The sequence below is a fragment of the Eutrigla gurnardus genome, assembly GCF_963514095.1.
Source record: "Eutrigla gurnardus genome assembly, chromosome: 17".
Lineage (NCBI taxonomy): Eukaryota > Metazoa > Chordata > Actinopteri > Perciformes > Triglidae > Eutrigla > Eutrigla gurnardus.
In genome coordinates this window covers 16,089,001-16,115,432 of record NC_139928.1, presented here as the reverse complement: position 1 = coordinate 16,115,432, position 26,432 = coordinate 16,089,001, and the positions used below count along the sequence as shown (strand labels likewise).

Sequence of the window (26,432 nt, the reverse complement as noted above, 5' to 3'; positions counted from 1 at the left end):
AATATGTGAACGTTTCAGAACACAATCAAGTAATATGAAGGAAATGTGAAGTAAAAGGTCAAAGTTTGCTTTTAGTCATTTACTTCAAGTCCATGTTCATTGGACTCACTTTAGGGCTGTTTTTCATGAATTATCGAGGCGCTAATTGTCTCAGGCGTTCTTCTTTTCGCTGGTCGACGCAGACCGTGGCTTTAATATTAAGCTCCCGTTGCTCTATACTGTGAAGTCGATGCCAAACAAAGATTGATGAGACGTTACTAGAATAAAAGCCGACGGTGTGTGTGGGAATTCAACCTATCCGCTCGCATTGTTTGATCGCGCTATGTACCCGTCAATGCATTAAAATCATTATTCTGCACCTCGTTGTGTGAGCGGCGTTGATGCATTCAGGGCCTGCGGAGGAATTCAGTCTCTTATACGCTGCCTGGAAAGGTGCGACGCACAGGCATTAACACACAGCGAGGGTATAAAAACAAAACAAACCGACACAATGAAGATGAAAGATACAACACAAATGCTGGATAGAAAATATGCACGGCAGGAAAACATACATCCTCTTCTCTTTGAATATTCATTTTCCTTCACATTTGAAGTAGCTGGGTCGGGAATGTCACTTATGGCCTCCGAGAAATACGCTCAATGAAGCGTCTCTGACGATTGCCAGGCTGAACACCGGCACTAAACACCAGCCGTCGCCACGGCGACACCAGATCAGCTGGGGGAAATGGTGAACAGTCGCTTTATAGTGTGATTTCATAGCAATCATATCCAGGAATTTAGCAGAGGATGCTAACTAGCGGGGCTGTTCGTTAGGAAAGCAGGAGCCGTAGGAAAATAAAGATAAAATAAAAATGGATGTCTATTTGGTTGTTATTAGTTTGGATTATTGCTGAAATGTTTCAACTCGTCAGTCCTGATTTAAATGAGGCACAAAGTAACTTAGGTATCCAAGTCTTTGCTCGTAAAATCATCGAAAAAAAAGACGCGTCGTATGAAAAACAAAACAGCTTTGAAATGGTACATTATCCTGCAATTCTGTAATTGCAAGGAGAGCTGTAAATGAGATTTTGATGGATGTGAACTTCTGGATGTGTTTGAGAAAAAAGGTCGTGCAGCAGCAGGCAATCAAACCAACAAGAATGTTTGTTTGTTGTTTTTTAAATGAGGAGGGGGTGGAGGGGAGGAGGGGGGAGGGGGGAGCTGAAAATATCATCTCAGATCTTCTGCGTGTTTGAAAACTGGATCCAAATATTTGCACTACAAATGTTACACTTTATACCGAAGGCATAAAAAGCTGCATCAACACCCGATATCATGTACTGTACATCATCACAACTCATGTTTACCGCTCTACTTCCCCACTGCTATTTTCACTTTTTGTTCTATTACTTTCTATCTTGGTGAAGAACGCCTCCGACATACTTTTCATCTCCGTGAAGCCGGAGAGTCTGAGATGCATCGGCGGATCGACCGCTGATGGAAACCGGCCGCTCGGTCTCATATTTCCGTTTTTTCTTGCTCTGTCTCATTTACGCACATGCGCCACGTCGGCACACGCAGTAACTTCACACACACACACACACACACACACACACACACACACACACACACGTCGAAGGCGGCGGGAAAATAAACCCTCAAAACATTTGGAACAACTGACTTCATCAGACAGGTATTATATTGTAATCCCTTCCCTTGCACGCTGCTCGGAGTAATCACAGTTATATCACACGTTGGGGACGGTTGGAAATGAGATTTTGGGACGTGTCAAAAAAAATAAAGTTAGTCTAGAGCCTTGTTGTAAATTATAGTTAGTAAATCAGATCCTTTGCTGTCACTTGTCACACATGAAGTGCACTTAGTATTTCAGGCAATGACTCATCATCTTTACTGGACAAGTGCACTTTGTCAAGGTGGTAAGTCGCATTGTAACTATTATATCACCATTCAGTGGACCATCACAATAAAAGCATTGTGGTTTGACAAAAGATGAAGGTCCACAGCAGTGTGGCCCCTCTGGACTTCCTGTTTTCCTCTCCAAGCCTCCATAACTTAATCTATCCCCCCGCTAGTGCTGCATCCGCCCTATCCTCACCCTCTCCTCACCCGCTCCTCACCCTTCTGTCAGCTCTCATCTATCCCTAAATCCATCCCAATCCTCATCTGGCTGTTAGGCCTCCAGTTCTCCTCCTCTCCTCCCTGTTCTCCTCCCTGTCTAACAGCCATTGGGGAGTTTATTTAACGTAGTGTTGAGCAGAGTTTAGTAGGCCAAAGACGACGCCGTGCCAGATTCAGCACAGTGTGTTAAGCAACTATCTGCCTGGAAGGAATATTAGCATTACTCAACACCGAAGAAGCTGAGCTCACTCACTGCAGGAGGATTGTTTTACCGAGGGTCACCGCGAGAACAATGCTGCATTGTAACATCTTTGGAGCCGCCGCCTGCTATCCTGCCTCCGTGCACGTGGAGACGACATACCAAGAAAGGAGAAGAAGTAAGGTTTTCACATCAAAGGCTCAAACGGAGGCCTCAGCCCACGCACATTCTCCGCGTCTTCAGATCCATCAGTTGAGATTTTTATTTTCAACATGGGTGCTTTTCGGTATTTCTGACGGTTTGGCTCGGAGTGCTGAGTTAGGGACCGTTCAGGAGCGCCTTCGCCGAGTGATTTAAAAGGGGAAGGGAGTCCGCCTCTTCTGGGCAGACCATCCCGAGCTGTCAATCCCATGACTTACTGGAAAACCGAAAAAAAAAAAAAAAAAGAAAGAAATGATCTGTGCTTTCCCGGCTCTCACAAGCAGAGTTCAATCAGTGCAGGTGTGGAGCTTTATCCAAAAGTGTCACAACCGAGCGATAAATAAAGCAGAGCGCTGTCATGGGCGGCCGAGGTGTAAGACACAAGGCGGTGGGTGGGGAGAGAGAGAGAGAAAGAGAGAGAGAAGTAACAGAGAGAGAGAGAGAAAGATGGATAGCCTGGTCTCCATTTGCCAAAAGGAGAAGAGGTGCAGCGTCTGAGTTGTCCGGACCTTGGTAGTGTGATTTATTCATGAGATAAGTCACAGTGGCTGTGGAACAGGTGAGTGTAATGGTGTAATGTTCACCCCCCCACCCCTCGCCTGACTGCCTGCCTCGGTGACTCTGGCCTGTCGGGAGACTTTAATGCTTTAATGCATGCTCCACTTGGACACGGTGAGGCTTCAGAGCCAGTATAGATAAACACGGGCCCATCTGGGTTCATGCAGGTTAGAACAAACTCCACGCCGATGCTATCGGCCCCCTTCATCTTCAAAGGCAGCCGGAGTTATGCAGTCATTCTTTCCACTTAACAGTAAAAGAAAGGTTTGTTCAGTTCATTCATACATTTTTCATCACTCATACATTCCCATTGAAGCCAGACAGAAACAACCACTCACTCCTTATGTGCTGCATCCATTCATAAAGCCTCCCGGAGGTCTAATTTAGCATCTCCGTGCAGGGGCTGGATGACCGTAAATTTCAAGAAAAATATGTGCAATCGTCCCAAATCAGCAATCTCATAGCGAAGCCACTTCATGAATCAAAGCTGAAGTTCACGGTGCTTCTTTTTTGCTCCGTTTTTCATATAAAACGACCCCTGACTGATGCTCTCCCTCGAAAACAACTTTCTGAAAACGCAGAGTAGCAATAAAGTTTTGGGTTTTTTGTTTTTTTTGCAAATTGAAGAGGATATTACTATTTTTATTTCTTTTTTTCCTTGTTCTGATGTCACCCGTGTGTCCAATGCCCACATGTATTCAAGTGATTGAGGCGTAGTTACTGGAACACTGAGCTTCTGGAATCCTCTCTCACCTAATGAATCTGACTATTGGCTTTTATTTCATTTCAAATTTAAATCTTGCATGAGGAAACATTATCCCAGTTCATTTTTTGTATTTTTTATTATTCACTCCCAAAAAAAAAAGAAGCCCTTCGAGCCCTCCTTCAAAGTGAAATACAATTGAGTTAGTACAGTCTGTTCAAAGCGCTGTGTTTTCCCAGCCAGACATATTTTCATAAGGAAGGGCAAATTGTGAGGAGACGTCAAAGATGAAAATCAGCGGTGGTCTGGCCTATTGTACTCACTAAAGGCTTTCCAAACTATTTATTTACCCTCCAGTGGAGACTTTTCATGAGATGATAGCAGTGGCCCGTCATTGTTGCGGTGTGTGGCCCTCCATTCTCCGGCTGAATGCGCCGAGCCGGAGCTCTGAGAGAACAGCGCTCGCCCCCATTGTGCCGCCGCGCAGATTACCACATGAACAGGAAGCTCCTCGGCCTCTGTCGTCTGCCAGCAGCAGACCACCTCTTAAATGCCCAAGACGGCGGAGCCATTGTGGGGCTGGATATGAAGGAGGGGGGGGAGCCACGGATGGACCATTATCATCACAATGATGCTCACGCTGTCTTTTCTTTTAATAATTTCAGAGAGCCGGCGGATGACAAGGTGGTGAAGTTTGCCCACACACACAGAATGCAGTCGACTGGGCCGGGGTGGCATTCCTCCAATTCTTTTTTTTTTTTTTTTTGCTCGGGAAAAGAATGTGCTGGAAATGCAGAATTAATTAGCTACAGGCTGCCCAACTTATCTCACTACAATCCCATCAGCCCCGGCATATTTTAAGACTCGTCTCGAGGCTCATCGATCCGTTAATCTGTTTCACCAAAGTAGCAGCGCTGAAAAACTAAAAGGATACTAACGGGTACGCAGCGACGCGTTTGTTCACGGAAAGCACGCGTCGAGGTAATTAAAGGGAGCAATAAGAAGAGGAGAGGAAAGGAAGGGCCCGTCGATGGGACACAGCTGGGTGGCAGGTGGAGAAATGAGACCATGATAATGAGGCTGAGTCACAGTTTGGAGAGGAAACAACTCACGACTGACGGACAAGGAGACGGCAGACTTCGTTTTTAAGAAGACAGAAGATATCCCAAAGACCTCTGAACACACACTCACAAGACCACACAAATAATCCAGTCAAAGAGACGGAAGTGGGCTCAGGAAGACTCTGACAGCTGTCTCTGACACTGAGGGGTCGGAAATTTTTAGACTCCCGCACTAAACTTCACTTCTAAGTGAGTCTATTTTCACTTCACACAACTAAATTTAGAGAACGCATTAAGGCAAAACTTTGATTACTGATGACAACTTTACTCCTGTCTCATTTAACTTTCTGTCCTTTTTGGGAACCGGGATCGGTATCTTTGAGATTAGGGAAGAATTCTGACCGATAGCCGATACCAAGCGACCCAGCTGCAGACAGGTTGAATCCATCATTTACCAGCTGTAGTGTACAACCGAGTTCCCAGTTCACCCATCTGGGAGAGTTATGGCTAGTTTATACTTCTGCGGAAAAAAGCTTGCACACAGCCGCAGAGATGTTTGGCGAAGCTCGTGAAAACAACACTATCCTTATAAAAAAATGTCAGCCACGGAGTTGTGTTGGCTATTGAATCACGCCTATCGGAGAAATCAAAAACAGCCTGAAAAAGGACTTGAAAACTCAGAGAAACAGATAGATAGATAGATAGATAGATAGATAGATAGATAGATAGATAGATAGATAGATAGATAGATAGATAGATAGAGAGAGAGAGAGAGAGAGAGACTGACACTGAAAAGTCCCCACTGAGGATCTGTTCCTGTGGTATTGGGACTGTTGCTGGCTCATTGTCATCCCGCTGCCATGAGAAGGCAGCCTGATGCAGTTTCTCCACGACTGTGGAAATTGCCGGTTTGTCAGAACCCCGGAGGGAGAAAGCCGAATGTTCAAGGGAGGAAAGAGAAGAGACAACAGAAACAAGGGGACAAACTGAAGGACATCATTTTTTTCCTGTGCAATTTCTGGATCCCCGCCCCGAGTTTCGGTATTACCTCTCCGTCGTACAGCGTTCTTCAGGCGGGGAGGTGCAACTGACAAAACGGAAACAAAAGCAGCGCTCTTGAACGCACATTAAACAATTTCGACCTGTTTTGCAGAAAGCTGAGAGAGGGGAAAACACCCGATGCCAGAGAAAGGGCACTTAAGCTATTCCGGTGACAAACAGGACCATGCCTAATGTATATTACCAAGCAGAGATTGAAGCAGCCATTTCGGTAGCAGCGAGCGGGGCGAGCAGCCCCTCTATTTAAAGACATCTCGGAGACCGGCGTTCTCTCCTCGCCTCCTTCCCTCAAGCAAAACAATAAATAACTAAATCACAACACACTTAAAAGCCCCGCCGCGCCACCATATCCACATATATCCGTCTCTCCACAGTCCCACTCCTCTTTTAACTGTGCTAAATTATTTCAATTCTGAGAGAGAGAGAGAGAGAGAGGAGGGAAAAAAATTAAAAAGTCATTCACATAAAGCAATCAGTCTTGGCTCACTCTTTCTCTCCGCGACAGCCTTATTTGACAATTCTGCTACATTAAACAGCCCACTGGTGAAAAGAGAGAGAGGGGAGGGAGGGGGGGTATAAAAGGAATGCATCCAATTATTCATGCATAATGATAGCTCTGTTATCCAGTAAGGCGCGGGGTTCCCACACAAAGCAGTTCCCCTTCTCCGTCTAATACGTTTTAAGTACTGACAATCGGCAGGAGTCACATTTGACGGGCACCTCGTTCCCCGTCGTTCGCCGTGAGTTACGGCCCGTCGGCGCCGTCTCAAAGACTTACAGTATTTACGATGAGGTGACGGTTCCCGAGGAACGTTAACTCCGTGTTCCCCCCCCCCCCCCCTAAAATAAAAAGCAGGCGCATTAGCAGGCCTTGGCCGGCGGGTCATGTTTCAGGCAACCAGAGCTTCGCTGGAGGCCTGAATGGAGTTAACAAGCAGGATCCCCCACCGCCCAGCATACGGCTGTGAAGACCTTCTATAAAGACGTGAGCTCAAGGTTCACGGCACCTCATTGCCTGAGCTACTACCAGGCAATAAATTCTAGAGCAGGAATGAATTGGTTGACCTTGAGGGTAGCCGCTGTTGCAAGTTGCAATCTAATACCACATTATCCTATCTGTCTCTCGGGTTCTCTTTCTTTCTTTTTTTTCTTCTCTCGCCCTAATACATGCGTGTTGTTGAATAAATGCTGCGTTTATCCAATTTGGAGATGGGAAACCATCTCAAAAATCACACAGAGATCTGTGCCGTTGGAGGTTGTTTGTAGTTGGATTGTAGCGGCGTCGCTGCAGCTTTAACAAATGCAGCCGCGGTGCTCAGGTGGCTCGGGCTTCTCTCCTGCCCTGTCGCTGCTCCTGGTCGATGGGCCGCTCTTAATAATTCATGGAGCTGGAAGAATCGGCATGCCCTAATTGGTGGGCAGGCTTAATACTCAGCACTGCCGGGACCAAAAACAACAACAACAAAAAAGCAGCTAGCGTTTTTCTTTTCTTTTTTTTTTCTCCACCCTGGCAGAGAGAAAAAAAATGGACTTGCCTCTTTGGTTTCAAGTTGAAAGGGCCGTCCTGAAACCCAAGAAGCGCCTTGAAGCACAGCAGCTCGGGTGTGCTGCAGCAAAACAGTGGAATCAGGCTACCTTTTACTTTGAGAGTGGAGTGTGGCAGGATGCATTCAACCTTCAAACCAGAGCCCACTCTCCTCTCTGCCCCCCCACCCTTACAGGAGGATGGAGTGTCGTTGGGTGCCGGGGTAAAAAGGACACCTCAAAAGTGTGTTCGCTGTGACGGCGATGCCACTGCATAATACATCGACGTCTGTTCGGCAGTCAGCAATCACCGGCCGAGGCTTTGGGGAATACATTTTTGCATTGTATGTATTATGTAAATGTATTATACATACATATATTTATTAGTACAAGATGGTGCAGTTTGCATTTCCCTACAAAACAGCAGAAAAGAAGACGGGTGCCCCGGCTTTAGTAGTGGAAGTTTAGGAGTGGTAACTGCTGACAGGACACAGAGAAGAGACTAGAAGACGGAGAAAAAAGGTGACTAAACGGCGGTGTGTCGCGGCATTGTGGGAAATATGGCAAAATCAATCCGTTTGGTGATATTGGATTTTTTGCATTAAACACTAATACATTTTCCAGGGACTTCATTTAATGGATTAGCACAAAACTGATTATTTTCTCCACAACCAGCTGCTCCGTTGAATGGCTGAAATTAACATGATGACACATAACGATGATGGATATCAATGTATATATATTTCATGTTACTTTTATCTGCACTATATTTCTTTGTTTTTTTCCCCATGAAAACATCACCTCAGGTTTTTTTTCCCCCCTCTTCATAATGGCTCCTCTATTTGAGTCTAATTATTATTATTCTCAAGCTGCCAGCCATCGTGGAGTGAGCAGCAGAGTTAACTATCTGCTCTCAGGAGCATCAGACTGAAGACTCTCAGCAGGCTGCTGATGTCTGATTGTAAACCTCAATGTCTCTCTTCCCCGAGATACAAACACAATTTCTCCGTCTTGCTTTTTTAATTTTGTGTCGGTGCTAAAAAAAAAAAGAAAGGAAAGAAATGCTCCCTCTGCTCTGCTTTGCATCCTCATCTCAACCTTTCATCTATCCGTAATATTTTAATAATTTCCCTTCGTTAAACTGGAACAGCCGGGTTCGAGTTTGAGTTAAAGAGACGAGACAGAAAGACAGAAAAAGAGAGCGAGACCTTCAGCTGATGCTTTTCACCTTGAAAGGCTGCTGACGATCCACTCTGGAAGTTACTTCGCCGCCCTCCCTCCTCTTCCTCTCCCTCCCCGCGATTACTTTGATCGAATTACAGGGATGCAGTCTCGCCCTGCGCCACGTTTCAAACGCCACTAATGAATCTCGGCGTGAGGCGGCGTAGCCGTGTCATAGCCGCCGCATTCCAGGCAATTACCAGCGACGAGGGCGGCAGAAAGGACCCGAAACGGAGAGGCAACAAATAGGTGTGGAGGAGCACTCCGTCGGAGGACTCATTAAACAACCAGGCTATCGGCCCCCGTGTGATTTCAGTTCCCCTCAAAACGCCTTTACCATGTCACTTGTCTGTAGCCATCGATTTCTCCCTCGCACACTTGGAATTGGAAGAAGAGTAAGTGTAATCTGAAAAGGCGCAGCAACATTTTTTGGATGATAATCCCTATACAAGGGTACTAAATCTGAATCCGACCCACCCGCTGAGCGTGATTGACATCTTTAAATATTTAAAAATGTTCCATTTATTTTCTAAAGGCATTTTCCTGTCTCCATGAAGTCTAAGAGCAGAGAGCACAAAAGGGTCTAATGTGATTAAACAAATGTGCCAGTCCCGCCTGGTAGGCACAAAAATAAAAATAAATCCTCCTAATCCAGGTCATCACAGGTGAAAACAAACCTGGTTTTATTAAAGGAATGATAGACATTTTGGAGGAGGAGGAGGAGGAGGAGGAGGAGGAGGGTGGGCAAACTTTGTAAAAGCCGACTGCTAAAACATGCACCCTATCCCAGGAAGGAGATTGGATTCCAACTAAAGGCTCAGGGCAGCGGCACCGGGGTCACTCCACAATCTGCACGGGTCACGAGCCGAGGCGGCGCTACGAGCCGGTTTGACGCTCTGCATTAACTCGCCCGCTCTAAACCCGCAACACAAACGGCTAAACAGAGAGACGCGGGGGACGAGAGAACGCGAGGAAAAACGCCACGCCGTCGTACAGAACACAGAACGCCTTTGCATTTAAATACAAGAAACTGAAATAGCCACATTTTAAATTAAGAATACACATGATTAAATGCACTGCATGCAGTCCTATTAAATGACTCACAGCTGTGAGATATCATTTAAAAGGTGAAATATAATGAAAAGTACATTTAGTTGCCTGGAGCGTCTACCAACCTACAAACTGTGGAATACCAGCTCATTAGAATCTACTAAAAAACCCAAAATCCACGTGCAAACGTGGAAATGAGGATGTGAACCCTTTAAATGATCACTGTGTGAGAAGAACAACATATTAGAGATGAGGATCATCCGTACTGTTACAACAGGCTTTTACATGTTATTAAGTAAAAGTCTTTACATGCACTCACAGCTGTTTCTCCCTCTCACATCCTGCGGTTTTCCAACTTCATATTTACCCAACTTAAACATGTACATGTGGGCACCAGACCCGACGAGAAGCCTCCAGACTGCATGGTGTTTGGAAACACGATCGCACAAAAAAAAAAGAAAGAAAAAGAAAGAAAGAAAAAAAAAAGCAGAGAGAGCTTGTTTGGCTCCGGCTGTTCCTCCGGCTAGTGTATACACAAAAGCATATAGAGTCAGCGAGCCGCCACAAGCCACAGCTTTATTTAAAAACTTCACCCGACCTCAAATGACTTGTGGAAGTCGGTTCCTGAAGGGGGGGGGAAGGAGGTTATCCAGGGTAGCGTTCCAAACACATGAAGCAGCATTACACGCTTACAAGCTGGGAAGTAGAAGGGCCGACACATGCAAGCGGGCCTGGTATCGACTTCTTTCCTGCTTCGTGACAAGTGTGTGTGTGTGTGGGAAGTGATGTCGTTACAGTGCTTTCCTTTAGGTCTCAGGATGACGGTGCTTGTATTCTGGAGTGAGTACAGGTGTAGCTGTCTCGGGGGCCCCACTTCTCTCCACGCTTCATTTCACCCATTTGACCACCGGGGGCCCCCCGGTTGTCGGAGCCAAAGCGGTCGCTCCGTAAAAAAAGGCTTACTAAAACCGCACACACAATCCATCTCAACATCCGCCTTGAAGTTACTCACTTTTTAACGACGTCTCAGAAACATATGATCTGCTCCTAATTATGAAATGACTCAAACTGCAAAAAAAAAAAAAAACATTATTTACCCATATTTTCGAGCGCCTGCAACAATGATCACCTCCGTCGGGAACTTGGCGGGGGCTTCCGTGACCGCCAACCAAAACAACAAACCAACGCCAGCGCAATTATGCGTGTCCATTTTAACATAATATGCGGAGGAACATGAGATGCGTGGGAGCGAGGGGGGATGTTGTGTCTTGTGTGTGTGTCGGAGAAGGAATGTGTGTTGGCTGATTGAACGCCGGTGTCCGCGTTGCATGCTCGTGTGACAAGAGAACAGGAGCCGGGATCTAAAGAACACATGTTTAGGGTCCTTTTGAGACCGGCGCTTTGAGTTGACAGTGTTATTTGGGTTGGGGTGGGTGTTTCAAAGGGCTGCTCGGGATAAAAGAGCAGCCTCTGGAGCTTACAGTTCCTACACATTTTCCATTTTAAGATTCCAACCTTTCATAGCCGTCGGCTTTGAGAGGTTGCAGAGTGTATTGGTTTCCACACTAGAGAGCAGGCTAACTACGCGGGCTCTCGGGGACGAGTCGTTTATATATCGCCCAAACGTTCAGGTTTGTTTGTGATTTATTACATTCAGTTTTTATTAATTTACTGGAATAACCTTCTCCAATATCCTTTTCTTGGCAACCGTTGGAAAAGTGAAAAAGCATAGTTGTTGCATGACAACTTCATGACTTTTTTTTTTTAGTGTTTTGTTTTTGCTGGAAATGAAAGAATTCCAATTTCTTCATTCTTTGGTGCCGTTTTAAATCGGTTTTGGACGCCGTTTCCATCCGTTGTGTTGATGTTGCGTTCAACAAAGTTATTGCTAAAATTGGAAAACAATGAGGTCGAGCGGTCACTTCACTCTGTGAAGCAAAACAATGAAATCTGGTCAATTTTGATGGATGTTGGACAATCATTTGTTTGTTTTCTAAATAAACTTCTGTGGAACCTGCACCATTGTCTGACTGCATATTAGGGACATTGCCATGTTCCCACAGCTCAGCATTATCTCTGTGAGTACAAGAACCGAATGCCAACGTTGTGGAAATAAGAGCCGAGTTGTAATAAAGCAGAGTATTCTTTAAAAGCCGCATTGGTCGTTTATAAAAAGCTTTATGATCCTTAAGGGCACATAAAATACTTCTCGTAGTTTCCCCGAAATGCCTGAGCCTCGATGAGGAAAACCTCTCGAGTCCTGCAGCGAGATACAAGGTTTTTAATCTGATGGCAGAGGAGGGATGGAGGGAGGCTGGCTGGCAGGCAGGATCAGTCAGTCAGGGTGACCTCATGTGTTTGGCACAGCGAACGCCTATCAGGTTTCCCTCTGTGCAGATTCCAGCTTGCTCACTCCAAACCAGCCCCAGGACCGAACCAAACCCCCCCTCCCCAGCCCCCGAGGTATGTGTGTGTGTGCATGTGTGTGTGCGTGTGTGTGTGTGTGTGTGTGTGTGTGTGTGAGTGTGTGGAAGGGGAGATAATTGCATGTCTGTGTGTGTGAGAGTGAATGAGATAGAGAAGTAGAGAGATAAATTATATGAGATAAATCATTCAGAGGGAGAGAGAGAGGGATAGAGAGAGACTGAATGAGGGTGAGCTGTGTGTCAGACCCCTAGTGAACTCATTGAACTCACCAGGGCTCCCACCCTTCCTCCCCCCACCACCACCACCACCTTCTTCCTCAACGACAATCGTCCACCTCTCTCATGTTTCCTATCAGGCTGTTTTGTATGCACATGATAATGTGGGTCATTGTGTGCGTTGAGGTTTTTAAAAGCGTGTGAAAACGTCTCTCGTGTCCCCCAAAATGTGTAGAAGGAGTTTTAAGATTTGCATGAATATGTAAAGAAGAATCTACTAGTTTGAAAAGCTGGAACGTTGGAGAATGTTTTGCTTTTTTTTTTACGTCACTTGAATAAACAACAAACAATTATTATCCATAGAATCTCCACCTTAGGGTTACAGCACTCTACAGTAACCTCGTCTGACCCCGCTGTCAAACAATGGGCTAGGTAAGCAAACACTATTTGGCAACAATCGCCATGGCAACAACACAGAAAAACACTCCCCGTGACGATCTTAATAAAGCCTCCATAGGCTCAGGGGTTTCCCGTTCCACAAATCACTGTGGCAACAGGCATGCGGAAACACAGTGTCGATGCCGGTGGACGCTGCCACCCATCCTCCGTAACACTCGGGTGAGGAGGGGGTGACGGAGCGAGGGGCCGCCTGCTGGAGCTCCGTCGCTCTACAGGAAGGCCACAGAACTGGAGCACCGAGTTCCTCAACACTTCAGAAGGGAGCGCCAGCGTCAACAGAAGTCTTAACGATTACACCGGGACTGCGTCTGGGAGGGGGGGGGACGTCGGCTCACCATTGCCAGTGTTTATGCAACGTTCTCGGCAAAGGCGGGGTAATGTCAGCTTAGTGATTAATTGCAGGCCCAAAGTGCTGAGGACACAGAATCTGCCACGAACGGCGCCGACTGCAGCTCCTACGAGGGTTTTATTGCTTTATCGGCTGAATCCTAATGTGACCCTCTTCTCTCCACTCACTCTGACGTCTCCAGTGATGCTGGAGAATCCGGAAATGTCGGGCAAGGTGCCTCCGTGGTTAATCGGCCAGTATAGTTTGAGTCCCCGACTCTACTTTCCATCCAGAGCCGAAAAATAGAAGCATTTAGGAATTCAAGTGCAGCATGTCCGCGAGGGGCTTGAGACGGATCTCTACGGGTTGATATAACGCTCCCTATACGGCACCATTCCTCCCAATATGTTGGTGGGGGGGGACATAACATATGGCGGTTACACAAGCATGCAGCTGTTGTTTTTTTGGGGGGCTAGAGATAAATAATGGATACAAGTCTTCCACAGGGTACTCAAAGACGGCTAATGAGATAGAAAGAACGCAGACTGGGAATTAGGAACTAACTGCTTTTCAAAAGCCACTGTTTTCCAACATTTTCACAAGAAGCCCAAGGACACACAAAAAGAAAAAAAAAATACAGGAGGAGACGAAAAACATCACTATTCATCAACTGTAAAAAGTACTCGAGCGCCAACATTTGCATTTATTCAAAACTTGCACCGGTAAAAAATGTGCATATTTTAATGCAGACACAAAGTAAGAACCGTCTTACTTAAATGCATGTGAAAGCATTGATTCCTGTGTGGATTTCCTGTCTCTCTCTCTCACTCTGTCTACTCTCTCTCGCTCTCAAATGTGTGTGACCTTAATAATTTAAGGGGAAAGGGGAGATAGCGTTTGCCTCGGTTCAGCTCGTACAGGGGAAACGAGCGTTCTGCATCAAACCCTCCGATGGGTTTGTCATTTCCAGGCGTTTCGTCTGCTGCCGACTGAACCCCTCGCCCCGGCAACACGACGAGCCACTGGAAAGGCAGAGAACCCGCACGCTGCACGGGGACCACATATCATAATGACACGTTTTAATTCGCCTGCCAGCGGCTGTTTATGTGCTCCTAATTACTGGCGAAGAATAATAATCTCTCCTCCGATTGGACTCTATCACACCCTCCTCCTATTCATCCTGGTTGGCGACGCTGCTCCCTGCATCAGTGTCCTTGCCATCTAATTCATGCCGCCTACCTGTCCCACTCGGTGTTTTTCCACTCTGACTAATGCGCCGCGGCCTCACGTGTGGCTGGAGAAGCGGGGAAAAGGGTCTGCCAGATAAACCATTCAGGCGAAATCTAAGAGGGTGGCTTGAGTCATTTAACTCAAATAAAGCCGGGAGAAAGGCCTGTTTGCTCTCGGTAATCCCCCCACTCGCTCGACAAGGCTTCGCAAGGTTCATCTGCCGCGCTAAATTGGTGCACGTACCCCTTATTTGTATAGGAGCTCACTGTGGCTGGGTGAGAGAGGGGGGGAATCTGACGGGGACTGGCAGCTATTCAAGCCCTCATGCCTATTTGCTTATTCTCATTCACGGCAGAATTGGCTTTTTCCGGAGCCATTTTTCAAGCTATGCGTGACACGGTATTTTCATTGAGCCTGCCACTACTAATGCAGCTGTGTAGAGTAAATATCACAGGCAGCCAGCGTGTGTGTTTGGGAGCAGGGCGACCGGGGGCCTCCCACACTAATGACGGTGGTAAGGCTACACTGCCATTTGCATGTCTGTGGCCGGTGTCTCCTCCGGTTTCCACGTCTGGATATCGAGGTGAAAGACACCAGGTCATGGCTTTTTGCGCAGCCACAATGGAAATGAAATGCAAATTCACTCAAAGTGGGATCTAGACTGGCAAAAGGATTTTCTTTGTCAGACTATGACGCCATTAAGGTAAATGAAAAAGCACTGTGGAAAATGAGACTGCTGCACTTTTTTCTCTCTGCAGGTGGGTCTCCCACTCCCGTGTTCTCACTCTGGATCCTCTGATGCCAAAAAGAGAAATGATACTTGCATGGAACACATAGATCTACATAGATGACTGTTTTGTAATGAGCTCTTTGCTATTAGGAGCTCTCTAGACCCCAGACTAGAGCTACGAGCCTTTAATGAGATGAAACCAGAAGGGGATGGCAAGAGTGCCTTGTCTGTGTCATCGGGATCAGCGGGGGAATTGGTACATTTGTTTAAAATATTAAAATCACAGCCAGCGCTCACGATGATAAAGAGACATTTAGTTCTGATTAAGGAAGACACTCTGAGAAGGAAGGGTTCCAAAAGGGTTCTACACAGGACAGTTTACTACTGAAGAACTCCCAAGGAGTTCAAAATAAAACCCAGGGAATATATTTTGGTTCTTGGTAGAACCCCTGAGTGGCTTCTAAAAGAAACCCCTAGAATATAAAAGGGCTGTGTGTAGAACCAACAGATGAAACCCCTTGGTAGGACCTCTAATTGGGTTGTAGGGCAAACCTCTGGAATATATATATTCTTGGTAGAACCTCCTCTGTGGATTCTGGATGAAACCCTTGGAATATAAAATGGTTCTTGGTAGGACCTCTAATTGGGTTTTAGGGGAAACCTTTGGAATATACTGTATATATTCTTGGTAGAACCCACTGGGTATGTTCTTGTTAGCACCCTTATGAGGTGGGAAGGTCCTACATAGAATCTCAAGAGACGGTTCTGGGTGGAACCATCATACCAGAGAATGGGTTCTCTGTAGAACCTGGTATAGGGGGTTCTGGGTGAAACGTTTCACAGATGATTCTCCTTTGGGGACAAGCCGAAGGCAATCCGCAGGCGGGGTTTGAGTCGGTGAACGCCCGAGCCCGGCCGCCGCCTCTAGCCACAGCCTCTAGCCCCGCCTCTAGCCGCCACCTCTAGCTGCCGCCACCGTCTCCTTCACCCCGTCTCACCCGTCCACTGCCACGTGTCACTACACAGCAACCCGAGCGTTCTCCGTAAGCCGGCACGGCAGAAAGGTAGGGCAGCAGACACCTCCAGCTTCAGTTACACCAGCACAACAAAAGCCCTTCACTGCCTGTCTGTCTCTCACGAGGTGCAGTTACTTCCCCTCCCTCACCCTTCGCTGGCATGTGACCTGCAGTCTGAAATCCTTCACCACCAGCTCAGTCTCCCGTCTTGACCCGACTCCTCTTCTGCCCTTCACGCTCTCCACTATCTCCCCCTCACATGGGGGATCTACAAATTATATCTGCCTCTGCCTCTCAATATTACCAGTCAAATCTGTGAAACATCAAGAGACACATATTTTCAAAGATGAGTTCCTGTGTGGAACCGTTCTATTCTCAGACCAAGGTATCGAACCAGCGCTCACTGAAAGGATCCAGTGTCATACTGCCTTTTGCAGACGTGATTCAGTATGTATTGAGCGGCAACAGGAGCCATCAGAAGTTCCAACAAAGTTTGTAAATCCCTTTATCTCTTTTTTCAACAAAGTTGATAATCCCTGACTAAATATATTCTCTCGAACGTGATTCCCTTCAGATGGAAAGTATTGACCACAACGTTGCCAAATGGACGTTACTGGCAAAGTTAAAGCCACAGACAATCAGACTTTTATCTCAGAACAATTACATTGACTTTTTAGGCGTGTTGACTGTTCATACATCCCATATGCTCCTCTGTGTGTGACTGATGTCCGCATGCATTAAAAGGAGGCGTCTCTGCAGCCACTCGTGTCATCCTGCACAGATGGCAGGACGCCGTGCCCGGCAGACAGCGGGGGCTCGCGGAAATGGAGGAAGAGGCACGCAAAGGCGACGGAGGATGGGAAAGAGTAATTACTAAGAGGGACAACATGAAAGAGAATTTAAAGATGAAGGGAGGCTCGGCAAAAAGAGGAGCGAGGAAGAGAGTGGCCTGAGCTAAAGTGAGGAGGAGGAGGTGTGGGGGGGGGGGGGGATACACAAACAGTCAATGATGAAAAAAAAGGACAAAATTGCGAGACTGTTCCACACCGTCCTCAGAGGCGAAAAGGAGGGAGACAGAAAATAGAGCGTGAAAACAGCAGACCAGTGAAACAGCGGGCCAGAGGAGACAGCTCCAGGCAGATAGTATGTTACAAAAAGAAATGCAAGTGAAAACAAGAAAAAAGGAAAAAAAAAAAAAACAGGTGTATTTGTGGAGAGTCCTGCCGCGTTGGTTGGTTTTGAAGGGCACATCGTGTGTCTCGTTTCATCTGGCTCGAAATCTAAAGCAACATCTTCCTCTCTTTCTCTCTCCGTCTGTTGACTCTGCACGCCTCTTTCTCCAAAAAACACAGAACACACGCAGGAAATGTGTTTCTCTTTCAGTTCCGAGGAAGAGCGGCCCGTCCTGGGACAAATTACTCTGAAAATGTTTGTAACTTCAAGCCCGTTGCTAATACGCACAAATACGAAAAAGACCACCTGCGGTTTAACGTTCACATCCGCGATTCATTCCATGCACAAAATGATCCCAGTGATGTTTGTTTTGCGGTGTTTGTGCTCTCTCTGCACGGAGCAGCGCCTCCGGGAGCCGGAGGGGATTCGGAGTCTTAACCCAGGTTTTGCCTAATTTCACCGAAAACAGTTAAGAGTCCCTCTGCCTTGCAGCTCAGGCTAGAGTCGCCCTGTTATCTCCAGATGGTCGCCGGTAAGGAGAGTTCAGAGACGAGATTCCCCAGGGCGAGAGCTCCGCCGCTAAGCACATCATTTCATATTTCAGGCATTTATCTCAGATGCTCCTTTTCCTTAACGGCGACCTCCGACGTGAGTGAGCGGGGCACTTTGTTTCCGCACCTTGCTCAAGGACACTCGGATGCAACGCGGGACCATGGCGGAGGAGATAAATGCGATCTGGTTTTGAGACCTTCGCTCTAAAGCTGCCCCCCCCCCCCCCCACCAGCCAAGCGCCTCATTTGTCCGCAACTTGCAACTTCATAAAGTACAAATTTATTGATGAGACTTCTTTAGCACACGTTTACATGCAGATGCTCGGGCGCCATCTGTGCTCGTAAAGCTCGCCGTGCGGTGTAAGCACACATGTAACGTTGCGGCTACATTTACAACCCCCTGTGTACTCCAAACTTAATGCAGACCAGGTCCCCCTCCCCCCCTCCCCCATCTGCTCATAGAGAGAAAAAAAAAGAAAAAGTTTGCTTTTTAATTTCCCCTTCTCCTTTGCTCTTCTTACAAAATGGACATCAGTGTTGAGAGAGCACTAGCAGTAATGAGGAGGGCCGGGTCTCGGCACCCGACTCTGTGGCGGCTTATGAGAGGCTGCGGGAAGCAATAATGCATACACAACCTTAATGTATGGCTGTGCAGATGGTGCTGAGCTGTCAGTGCAGAGATGAGAAGAGTTAAGAGGACCCCCCACCACCACCACCACCACCACCTCCACCCTCCCTGCTGCAGTGTGTGTGTGGAGGCCATAGCATATAGATGGAGTGACTGACAGCTACACATGGAGGGATTGCACTGCGGGATAAAGCTGTAGGCACAGGCAGCTAAAAAATAAATAAATAAAAAAGCATAGTTGATTAATGATCATAAGGCCACCTTTCATGGTTCGACCATGTGAGGCGACGGATTGGGGTAAAAACATGAAAAATGGAGGAAAGGGAGATAGAGCGCTCGCTAAAAAGCCTGCCAGTAAAGGGAGAAGGCATGATGAGGTTAAGATTTACAGCGAGGCAGGGGGACAGTATTTTGTTTCCGGGCAGTCAGTCGTGAGGCATCTATCAAGAATTACAAGAGAGGGGAAATGAGTTATACTAGCCCTGTGTTAGGACTAATCAGAACATATCGTCCCGGGCTCAAAAGAGGGCCGGGCCTTTAGTAAATGAAATACAAGAAGTGTATTTTTCCGGCCCTAAGAGCCCCTTGATAAACTCTTCAAAAGCAGATCCACATCAGCGGAGACAGAGGGGACTTAGCCGCTGTAGCTGAGCTTCATGTCACTGATAACTGATTTAATGAAAGACTTTTGGAAAGTGGTCCTTTTTTTTCTCTCTGCCTTTGATTTCGCCTGCTCTCCCGTTGTCTATGTACACCCGTCTCCCCCCCTTGTTGTCTATATGCGTCTCCTTCTCCTCTATCGAGGCATTAAAGGAGGATTTAGACGGCTCTGTTGTTATTTCTGGAGCACAATGGATCAACCGGCGTAATGTAACCAAACCCTTTTCCTCGCTTTTAAACTGGCCCCTCCCTATAACATCCAGCCCTCCGCTCTGTCTTTCTCTCTCTCCCTCTCTCACGCATACACCCCCCCTTTCCCTGCATCTCTTCCTCCGATTCCAAAGAATTACAGAGTATAAATGGTGCCTATGGCGGGGGGGAGACACAGATCCTCTCAAAGGGCTCCATTGAGTGGTGTTTACTTTACCAGGGACGGCTAAATCTACCTCGATCTGGCCCTCTCGGCTTCTCCACTCCTGCATGCGCTGGTCTGACTGGAAGGCGGGCCGCCGCACGCTCCCGGGCGACGGCCGCGGGGGCGAAGCGTGCGTTTGCCTGCGCCGCGCTTTGTCACATAAAAATGACTGCACGCACACACACATTGAGCTGAAGTTCACATCCCTTCCTAAACACGATAATGAAACGATCATTAATACGAGTGCCGTAATTGTTCTCGCTTGGCAAGGGGCGGGGCCGGCGTTTTTTTTTTTTTGCTGTAATTTTCTCATTTATGATGCACATCTATTACCTCTCATTAAAGTTGAATGCACAGCAAGCTGCGAACAGCACTGCAGCACGAAGCTCACGCTGGAAAGACGCCGGCTCCAATAAAAAGGCTGAATTTCAGCAAATGACTCCACAGACTGATCAGCTGGGGAAGAAATAAGGCCTTTAAAAGGATCTCCCTCATCAAAGCAGCATCCTGCCAACTCCCCACCAGCCGTAACCTCATATAAAAGCCACACACACACACATGGTGACACACCGACGTGCACACACACACACAGACACACAAATCCTCTTTCAGGAATCAATAATTCAGCTAAAGAGAAGCACATGCTACGCCCCGCTGCACTAATCAATAGAAAGCCAAATGTTATCTTTTCATCTCATTCTCTGACTTTCACATTCTAATCTGGGCTCACTAGCTCACGCTGGACGGCATCAGAGAACTCCATTAACTTGGAATATAATGCAGGCCTACAGAGGGGATAAAGGCACCCCGGATTCAGAAGGCGCCCTCCGTTTTGTTCCCCCGACAACGTTAGCTCAGCGCTCTTAGCCGTAACCGGGTGCAGATGTTTCTGTACGTTTTTCTATGCATACAATCTCATAATGTGTCGTAAAATGGAGGCGAGAGAAGGCAACACTCTCATATGAGTTACGCCCCCACTCCCCCTCCCTATCGCTGTGAGATATTTATGCCCCCCCCCCCCCCCCCCCCCCCCCACCAGCACCACCACCACCCACATCTCTTGGGAGAATGAGGCCATACCTTGAGAATGCAGCAATGAAGATAAATAGAAAGACCTGTGCGATTTGAGACTGATGACTAAATTGGAGCCGAGTGTGTGTGTGTGTGTGTGGGAGGGAGGGAGGGAGGGGGGGAGTGGTCTTGCGGTGAATTCGTGTGTGTATATGTGTGTGCTCGAGGCCAACGTAACTGCCATGTGAGTTTTTTTTTTTTTTTTTTTTTTCCTCGACCAGCCAAGGCCCTTCTCGCCTCCCTGTAATCGAGCTATCAATGGGCATTAATGAGAGTGTGAGATTGCTCTCCAAAGCCACGTTGCCTAACACTCTGGGCCTCTCTCGCCCGCCTCCCTTCCTCCCACTGACCCTGTCTGTCTGTGCATCCATCGGATCGACCTCCGACGGCCTCCGGTTACGCTAACTAACCACGAAAAATGAATATGGATGTCGGCCCGCCGATTGACAAAGCGGAAATGTGCGCTCTCCTAGACCCCCCCCCCCCCCCCCCCACACCCACGGCCCTCTCTAGTTTGCATGACACAGGACCCCAAGCGGCTCGTTCAAGGAGACATCAATCGCTGACGGTGGCAAGATCGGATCTGCGCTGACCTTGGGAGTGAACTGCTGCATAGGCGAAGGAGGCAGGGGGGCCCTGTTGCAGCAGAGCGGGCAGGCAGAAAAAAACCGAGAGGGGGAAACGGAGAGCGGAAGGGAGGGAGGGAGGGAGGGGAGAGCGGAGGTGGCATGCCCTGATTGAGAGGCCCCCGAGATGAGCAACTCTGAGATATGAGAAGGGGGGGAGGGAGATGATGGAAGGAGTAGTGGAGAGTGGTGGGAGGGGAGAGGGAAGCCATATGGCAGCAGCACAAATGTATTAAACTATAAATCAGGGTGAGAGCTAGTGGACTGCCAGGTGGGGCTGCAGGCAGGTCGTCCCTGTTGGAAGCGCACTGCTTCATAATCCGGCGCCGCACGGCCAAGGATGGCCGCTATTTTTGCTTTATTGTGCTTTTATCAATTTTATTGACGCAGTCATGGCGTGGACTCATTTTCTATCCACCTTATTCCCCGTGCTCCGAGCAGAGTTAACTGTGATTTTAATTTCTCTGGCTGGAGTGGTTTTGAAAATGTTCCGACACAGCTGCGAATAAAACAGCTGTGTTTTGGAACAACACATTAACTTTATACCTGTCGTCTGGGAAAATAAACTTTTTTATTCATGCAATAAATGTGTTAAATAACCTGTTGGAAAAGTCTTCCTTGTTGAGATCAAGACATATCTGATTACAGAATAAGTAATCAAATCTGTCCAATCAAACTAGGCCAACATCCAATACTGGACCTGTTTTCATACTCAATGTTGGTGCCATATTGCAGTTTGATACACAGCACTACAGTACCTACTCCTCTATGCAATTAAATCTGTGATATTTAACACAAAAAAAGACTAATTTCAAACTAATAACTCATACAATAGTACTTAAGTGACCAAATGAGATTCAACTATTGCACAAAGTTCATGCACACCTTCAGCATTCAGCCTCTCACAGTCATCGGAGAGAAATTATGTGTTACACATGTGGTCTAAAAAAAAATCAAATAGCGTAATCCCCAAAAGGGACTTCCATTTTAATTCCCTGATGATGTCTGGGTAGTCTGCCCAGCCAGTGTCCTGGCAGCCATCAGGGCCCACGCCTGGGCTCCCATCCCAGAGCCACTGATGCATACTACAGCTACAGCAAACACGGGCTGCCTCCCTCACGCCTGCTCGCCGTCAGCAACCGCACCGACCGTCGCCATCCCGACCGTCACCGTGGAAGAAAAGACTGGGTTCACCACCCGTTTGTCCCCGGCTTTGAAAAGCACGACAATAACACGTTTGTGTTCCTAAGTGAATTAGCAGCTTCATAATTAAAATGGTTTTGTTCGCCTCAATCAAGAAAATTGGCATTGAAGCGTTGAAACAATGGCCTGCATTCAGCGTGCAAATACTTCATTAGGAAATGAAATGTGGATCTTAATGCTGTCATTTGTTTAAAAAGCTGTCTGATTAACGAAAGCCTCATCAACTATTCTTTGTGTCACATCAAGATCTCGGCTTTGCAGGTGAGGGATGGATGGATGGTGAGTGGACAGCTCCCAGTAACGGTCTGGTGGGCTGGACTAACTGGAGCCTTGATCTCTGGTCCATCACCCAGAGACACACGCACACACACACACACACACACACACACACTGACATAGACATCCAAAGTCCAACGAGGTAGCCTGCCATCTGAAACCATCACAGCCAAGGCCAGCTATCCATCAAATCCCAGCTTCGGCTCATGGATGAGAGGGGGGGGTGAAGAAGAGAGGGAGGTGGAGGGGGAGGGAGGGAGGGAGGGGGTGGTGAGGGAGGCAGGACAGGAGTGTAGGAGTAGATGAGTAGGCTTGAGGAATGCAAGGAGAGCAGAAGAGCGGCGTACCTTGGTCTGGAGATAGTGGGGGTAGTAGTAGGTGTACTGAGGGTACATTTGCTGCTGCTCCAATCGCTTGCCCATGTAGCTGGAATCCTTAGCACTGAGGCAGGGAATGGTGACACGGGGAGGAGGGGAGGGGGGGGGGGAGCTGCCAAGTAGCTAGCGACGGGATAGAGGCAGCGGAAGGGGGCTTGTGCGATTCCCTGTCTTCGCTGTCCGCACCACTGTGTCCGCCGGCCGGTCCTCCAGGGAGAAGACAGGGTCTGAGTGTCGGGCAGCAGCTGGGGGAGAAAGCTCTGATGGGGAAGCTCGGCGCCTCACCGGTCCAGAGCCCTCGGTGTATATATATATTTATATATATATATATATTGGGTGGATGCTCGCTCAGTCTCGGTCTCGCTGGCCGGATTGGAATTGAAATATCTCCACAAGTGCGAGAGCCCAAGAGCGCGTTGGCCGTCGGCGGCTGGTGTCAGATAGTAACGCGCGATAAGGGTGAGGTAGAGGAGGAAGAGGGAAGAGGAGACGCGAAGAGGGCGCAGGTGGCGGTAGCTCTGGCAGTCCTGTGAGTGTTGGAGAACGGGGGGAGAAGGAAGAAGAAGGAGGAGGAGAGGAGGAGGAAAGGGATGGCAAGGAAAAACGGGAGAGGAACGTATAGGTTCACTTCTCTATTAGAGCTGTTTCACTCCAGTGTTTCGCCCGGGCTTTAATCTGCCTCTCTCTCAAAAACACTGTGAACCGGACTCTCTCTCTCTCTCTCACTCTGTGTCCCTCTCTTACATACACACTCCCTCTCTCTCTCTCTCTCTCCTCTGTAGTGTGATCCGACGGTGGCTGTCCTGTTTGACAGAGTGGGGGGGGAGATATCCTCAGTTCGCCCGGTTGCCGACGGATGCACTTTGTGCACGGAGCGGAATCACAACAGGCGGAGAGGGCGAGCACACACACACGCACGCACACACATCCACTCACACCCACACACACACACACACACACACACGGCACAAGGCAATCTCAGTCCGTAAAGCGTTTGGAGCCGGCAGGGGGGAGGGCAGACGACACGGAGGAAAAAGATCCCAGTTTACTAAACGATGTGAGATTTTTTTGAAAAAAAAGGGGGAAAAAAATCCACCGGTCGGTTAGCCAATCCACTGGGTTTTCCCAAGACAGGAGACGAGCGAGAGGAGAAACACATTGACTGTGTCCCGGGTGTAGTGAAGGAGTCCCTCGTCTGCGATCCTCCCTCTTCCTGCACTTGTAAAATGTGTTCCTTATTTCGTCCTTGGCTCTCTCACTCCTCTAAGCAGCCTGCCTCGTTCCTTCTGTCACACAGTCTCTCTCTCTCTCTCTCTCTCTCTCTCTCTTACTCTCGCGTGCTCTCTCTCTCTCTCCTTCTCCCTCCACACTGACAAGGGGGCTCGTCCGAGGCTGCGAGAGCAGACCGCCTCCTCCTCTTCTCCAGCCGGTAGGAGGGTCTTTAGCAGCTCTGTGCGGGAGAGAGGGATCCAGACACAGACCAGCGGGCTGCAGCGTTTCCACAACCTGGGAGAACGCAGGGAAGAGGAGTGGAAACGAGGAGGGGGGGTGGTGGCATCAACGCGAGCAGTCGATTCCCCCTACTGGCTGCACGCGGCGCTACCGGCTGCGTCCCTCAAAACAAACACTTTCTCCTCTAAGCAGAGGATGATTTAATCTCAAAAGCCGTAAAGTTGGATAAACCTCTTTCACTGTGCTTTTTTAGAAGCTGCGAGTTTGTCTGTTTTTTTTAGGGCAACGCCTACTTTATTTCCTTAAACTGTTGCATATAATCTTATATCACCATCTTTGTGTCTTCAGAAGAACCTTTAAGCTATTTTTTTTTACGTGTCTCTGGCTACAGGGTCAGTGAGGAGGATGTGCAGCGAGCCCCATAAGAGCTAACATCCCAGACCCTACATGAAAAGGCAGTGAACCACAATCTCCGAGCGCTGACAGAGGAAGTTAAAGGGGAAACCGCTCGCTGTGGAACATCAAAAGACGACAAGCGATGAATCCTCTTTTGATTGACCGTGACCGAAAAAACATCACAAAAATGTCCCGTCGGTGAGTGTTTTTCCCTCATCGCAAGGCAGGCGAACGCATACTTCTGCAAAGATCAAAAACAGGCACGTAAAACGCTCCCTTTCCCGTCTCACGCAGACACCAACGCAGTCGCACGGGTGGGATTCGAACCTTTACGTCCTCCTGGGGTTCCTCAGGGACTCTGAGGCCACAAGTTCAAGAGTCTCATGTTACACTCAAATTGGAAAATCGACTAAAAAACTAAATCTACACCAAAAAACAATGTTTCTGAATCTGAAAATAGACGTCTGATTCAGATGGCTTTACTTTTGTGTTTTATCTGTTACACTTGAGAGCGAGAAGCCCATGAGGCTGATGACTCTTTCTCCAACAATAATGACCCAATTACAGATTTTCGAGTGCAACACTCGAGATAAGTGAGTTCAGCTGTTGACGACACTCTTTCTTCCCCTTTTTCGCGTATTGATATTGCTTTTGTTGCATCAATAAGAGTGTCGTAGCAATGCAATGATTTTTTGATGAAACTACAAATCAACTGAAAGGGAATTAATCAATGGAGGGTGGATCTGAAACATTGAATCTTTAAAAAAAGATCTACTTTTGTTAGATTTCACAAGAGATTTTATTTTGAAATCAGAAAGGTCCGTTTTTGCTGACTGTCACAGCAGGAAGTGAGGCAGAGGGAGCTGATTTTTCTCATTTCTGCTCTGATACATAGTAAATTCATCAAATCCAGTGCCTCATTTCCAAACTACTAGCTGTCATCGGGGCCCAAAATGAAAAAACTTTCTGAGAGGACGCAGAAGTTTCTCAGGAGAACGCGAAAGTACATGTCTTTTATTTTACCCGTGTCCCCTCCGGGGCTGCAGTAGCTTCACGATCTGGACACAAAGTAGTGCAAGAAGATATTTTTATGAGAGCAATGTGTCTGGAAGAACCCGGTGCATCTGGACAGACCCGATCAATACCAGAAGAAGAATCCCAGGTTACCGAGCCGCCTTTTACAGATACGGAGAGGAAATATAATTATCAGATAGGCCACTTTTATCCGTCAGAAAGAGATGAGGCTGATATCGATTGCGGATTACCAGATTAACAGCCTGTGGATCAACTAGACGCATAAACTGCCAGCATCTGGGGGGGAAAAGGCGGAAAAGTCGAACAAAGCCGGCGAGACGGACAAAGGCGAGTGGAGAGAGTAAGAGAGAGAAGATGATAAGACGGAACCTGAGGGAGGCAGAAATGTGTCTTTATAACGTGTGTCCACGTCAAGTCATCGCTGTGTTTCATAGACAGAGCTCTTCACTTTCTGTGGCATTTAATAATAC

The 26,432-nt window shown here is 47.7% G+C and overlaps 1 protein-coding gene across 6 annotated transcripts in view; it reads right to left on the bottom strand.

Annotated features, from left to right (window-relative positions):
* LOC311028456 (RNA-binding motif, single-stranded-interacting protein 3) overlaps positions 1-26,432 on the bottom strand; it is a gene marked incomplete at its 3' end in the record, with an annotated part of 237,550 nt that overhangs the window by 143,731 nt on the left and 67,387 nt on the right. For 2 of the 6 annotated variants that reach the window (XM_084033036.1, XM_084033038.1), the window contains exon 1: positions 23,050-24,423. The exons of 2 other annotated variants lie outside the window; for them this stretch is intronic. In XM_084033036.1, the coding sequence (XP_083889162.1) occupies positions 23,050-23,124 (75 nt within the window). In that variant the 5' untranslated portion in view covers positions 23,125-24,423. Of the gene's footprint in view, positions 1-23,049; positions 24,425-26,432 lie in introns of those variants that run through there. 2 more of the 6 variants (XM_084033039.1, XM_084033037.1) reach the window with 2 other exon arrangements.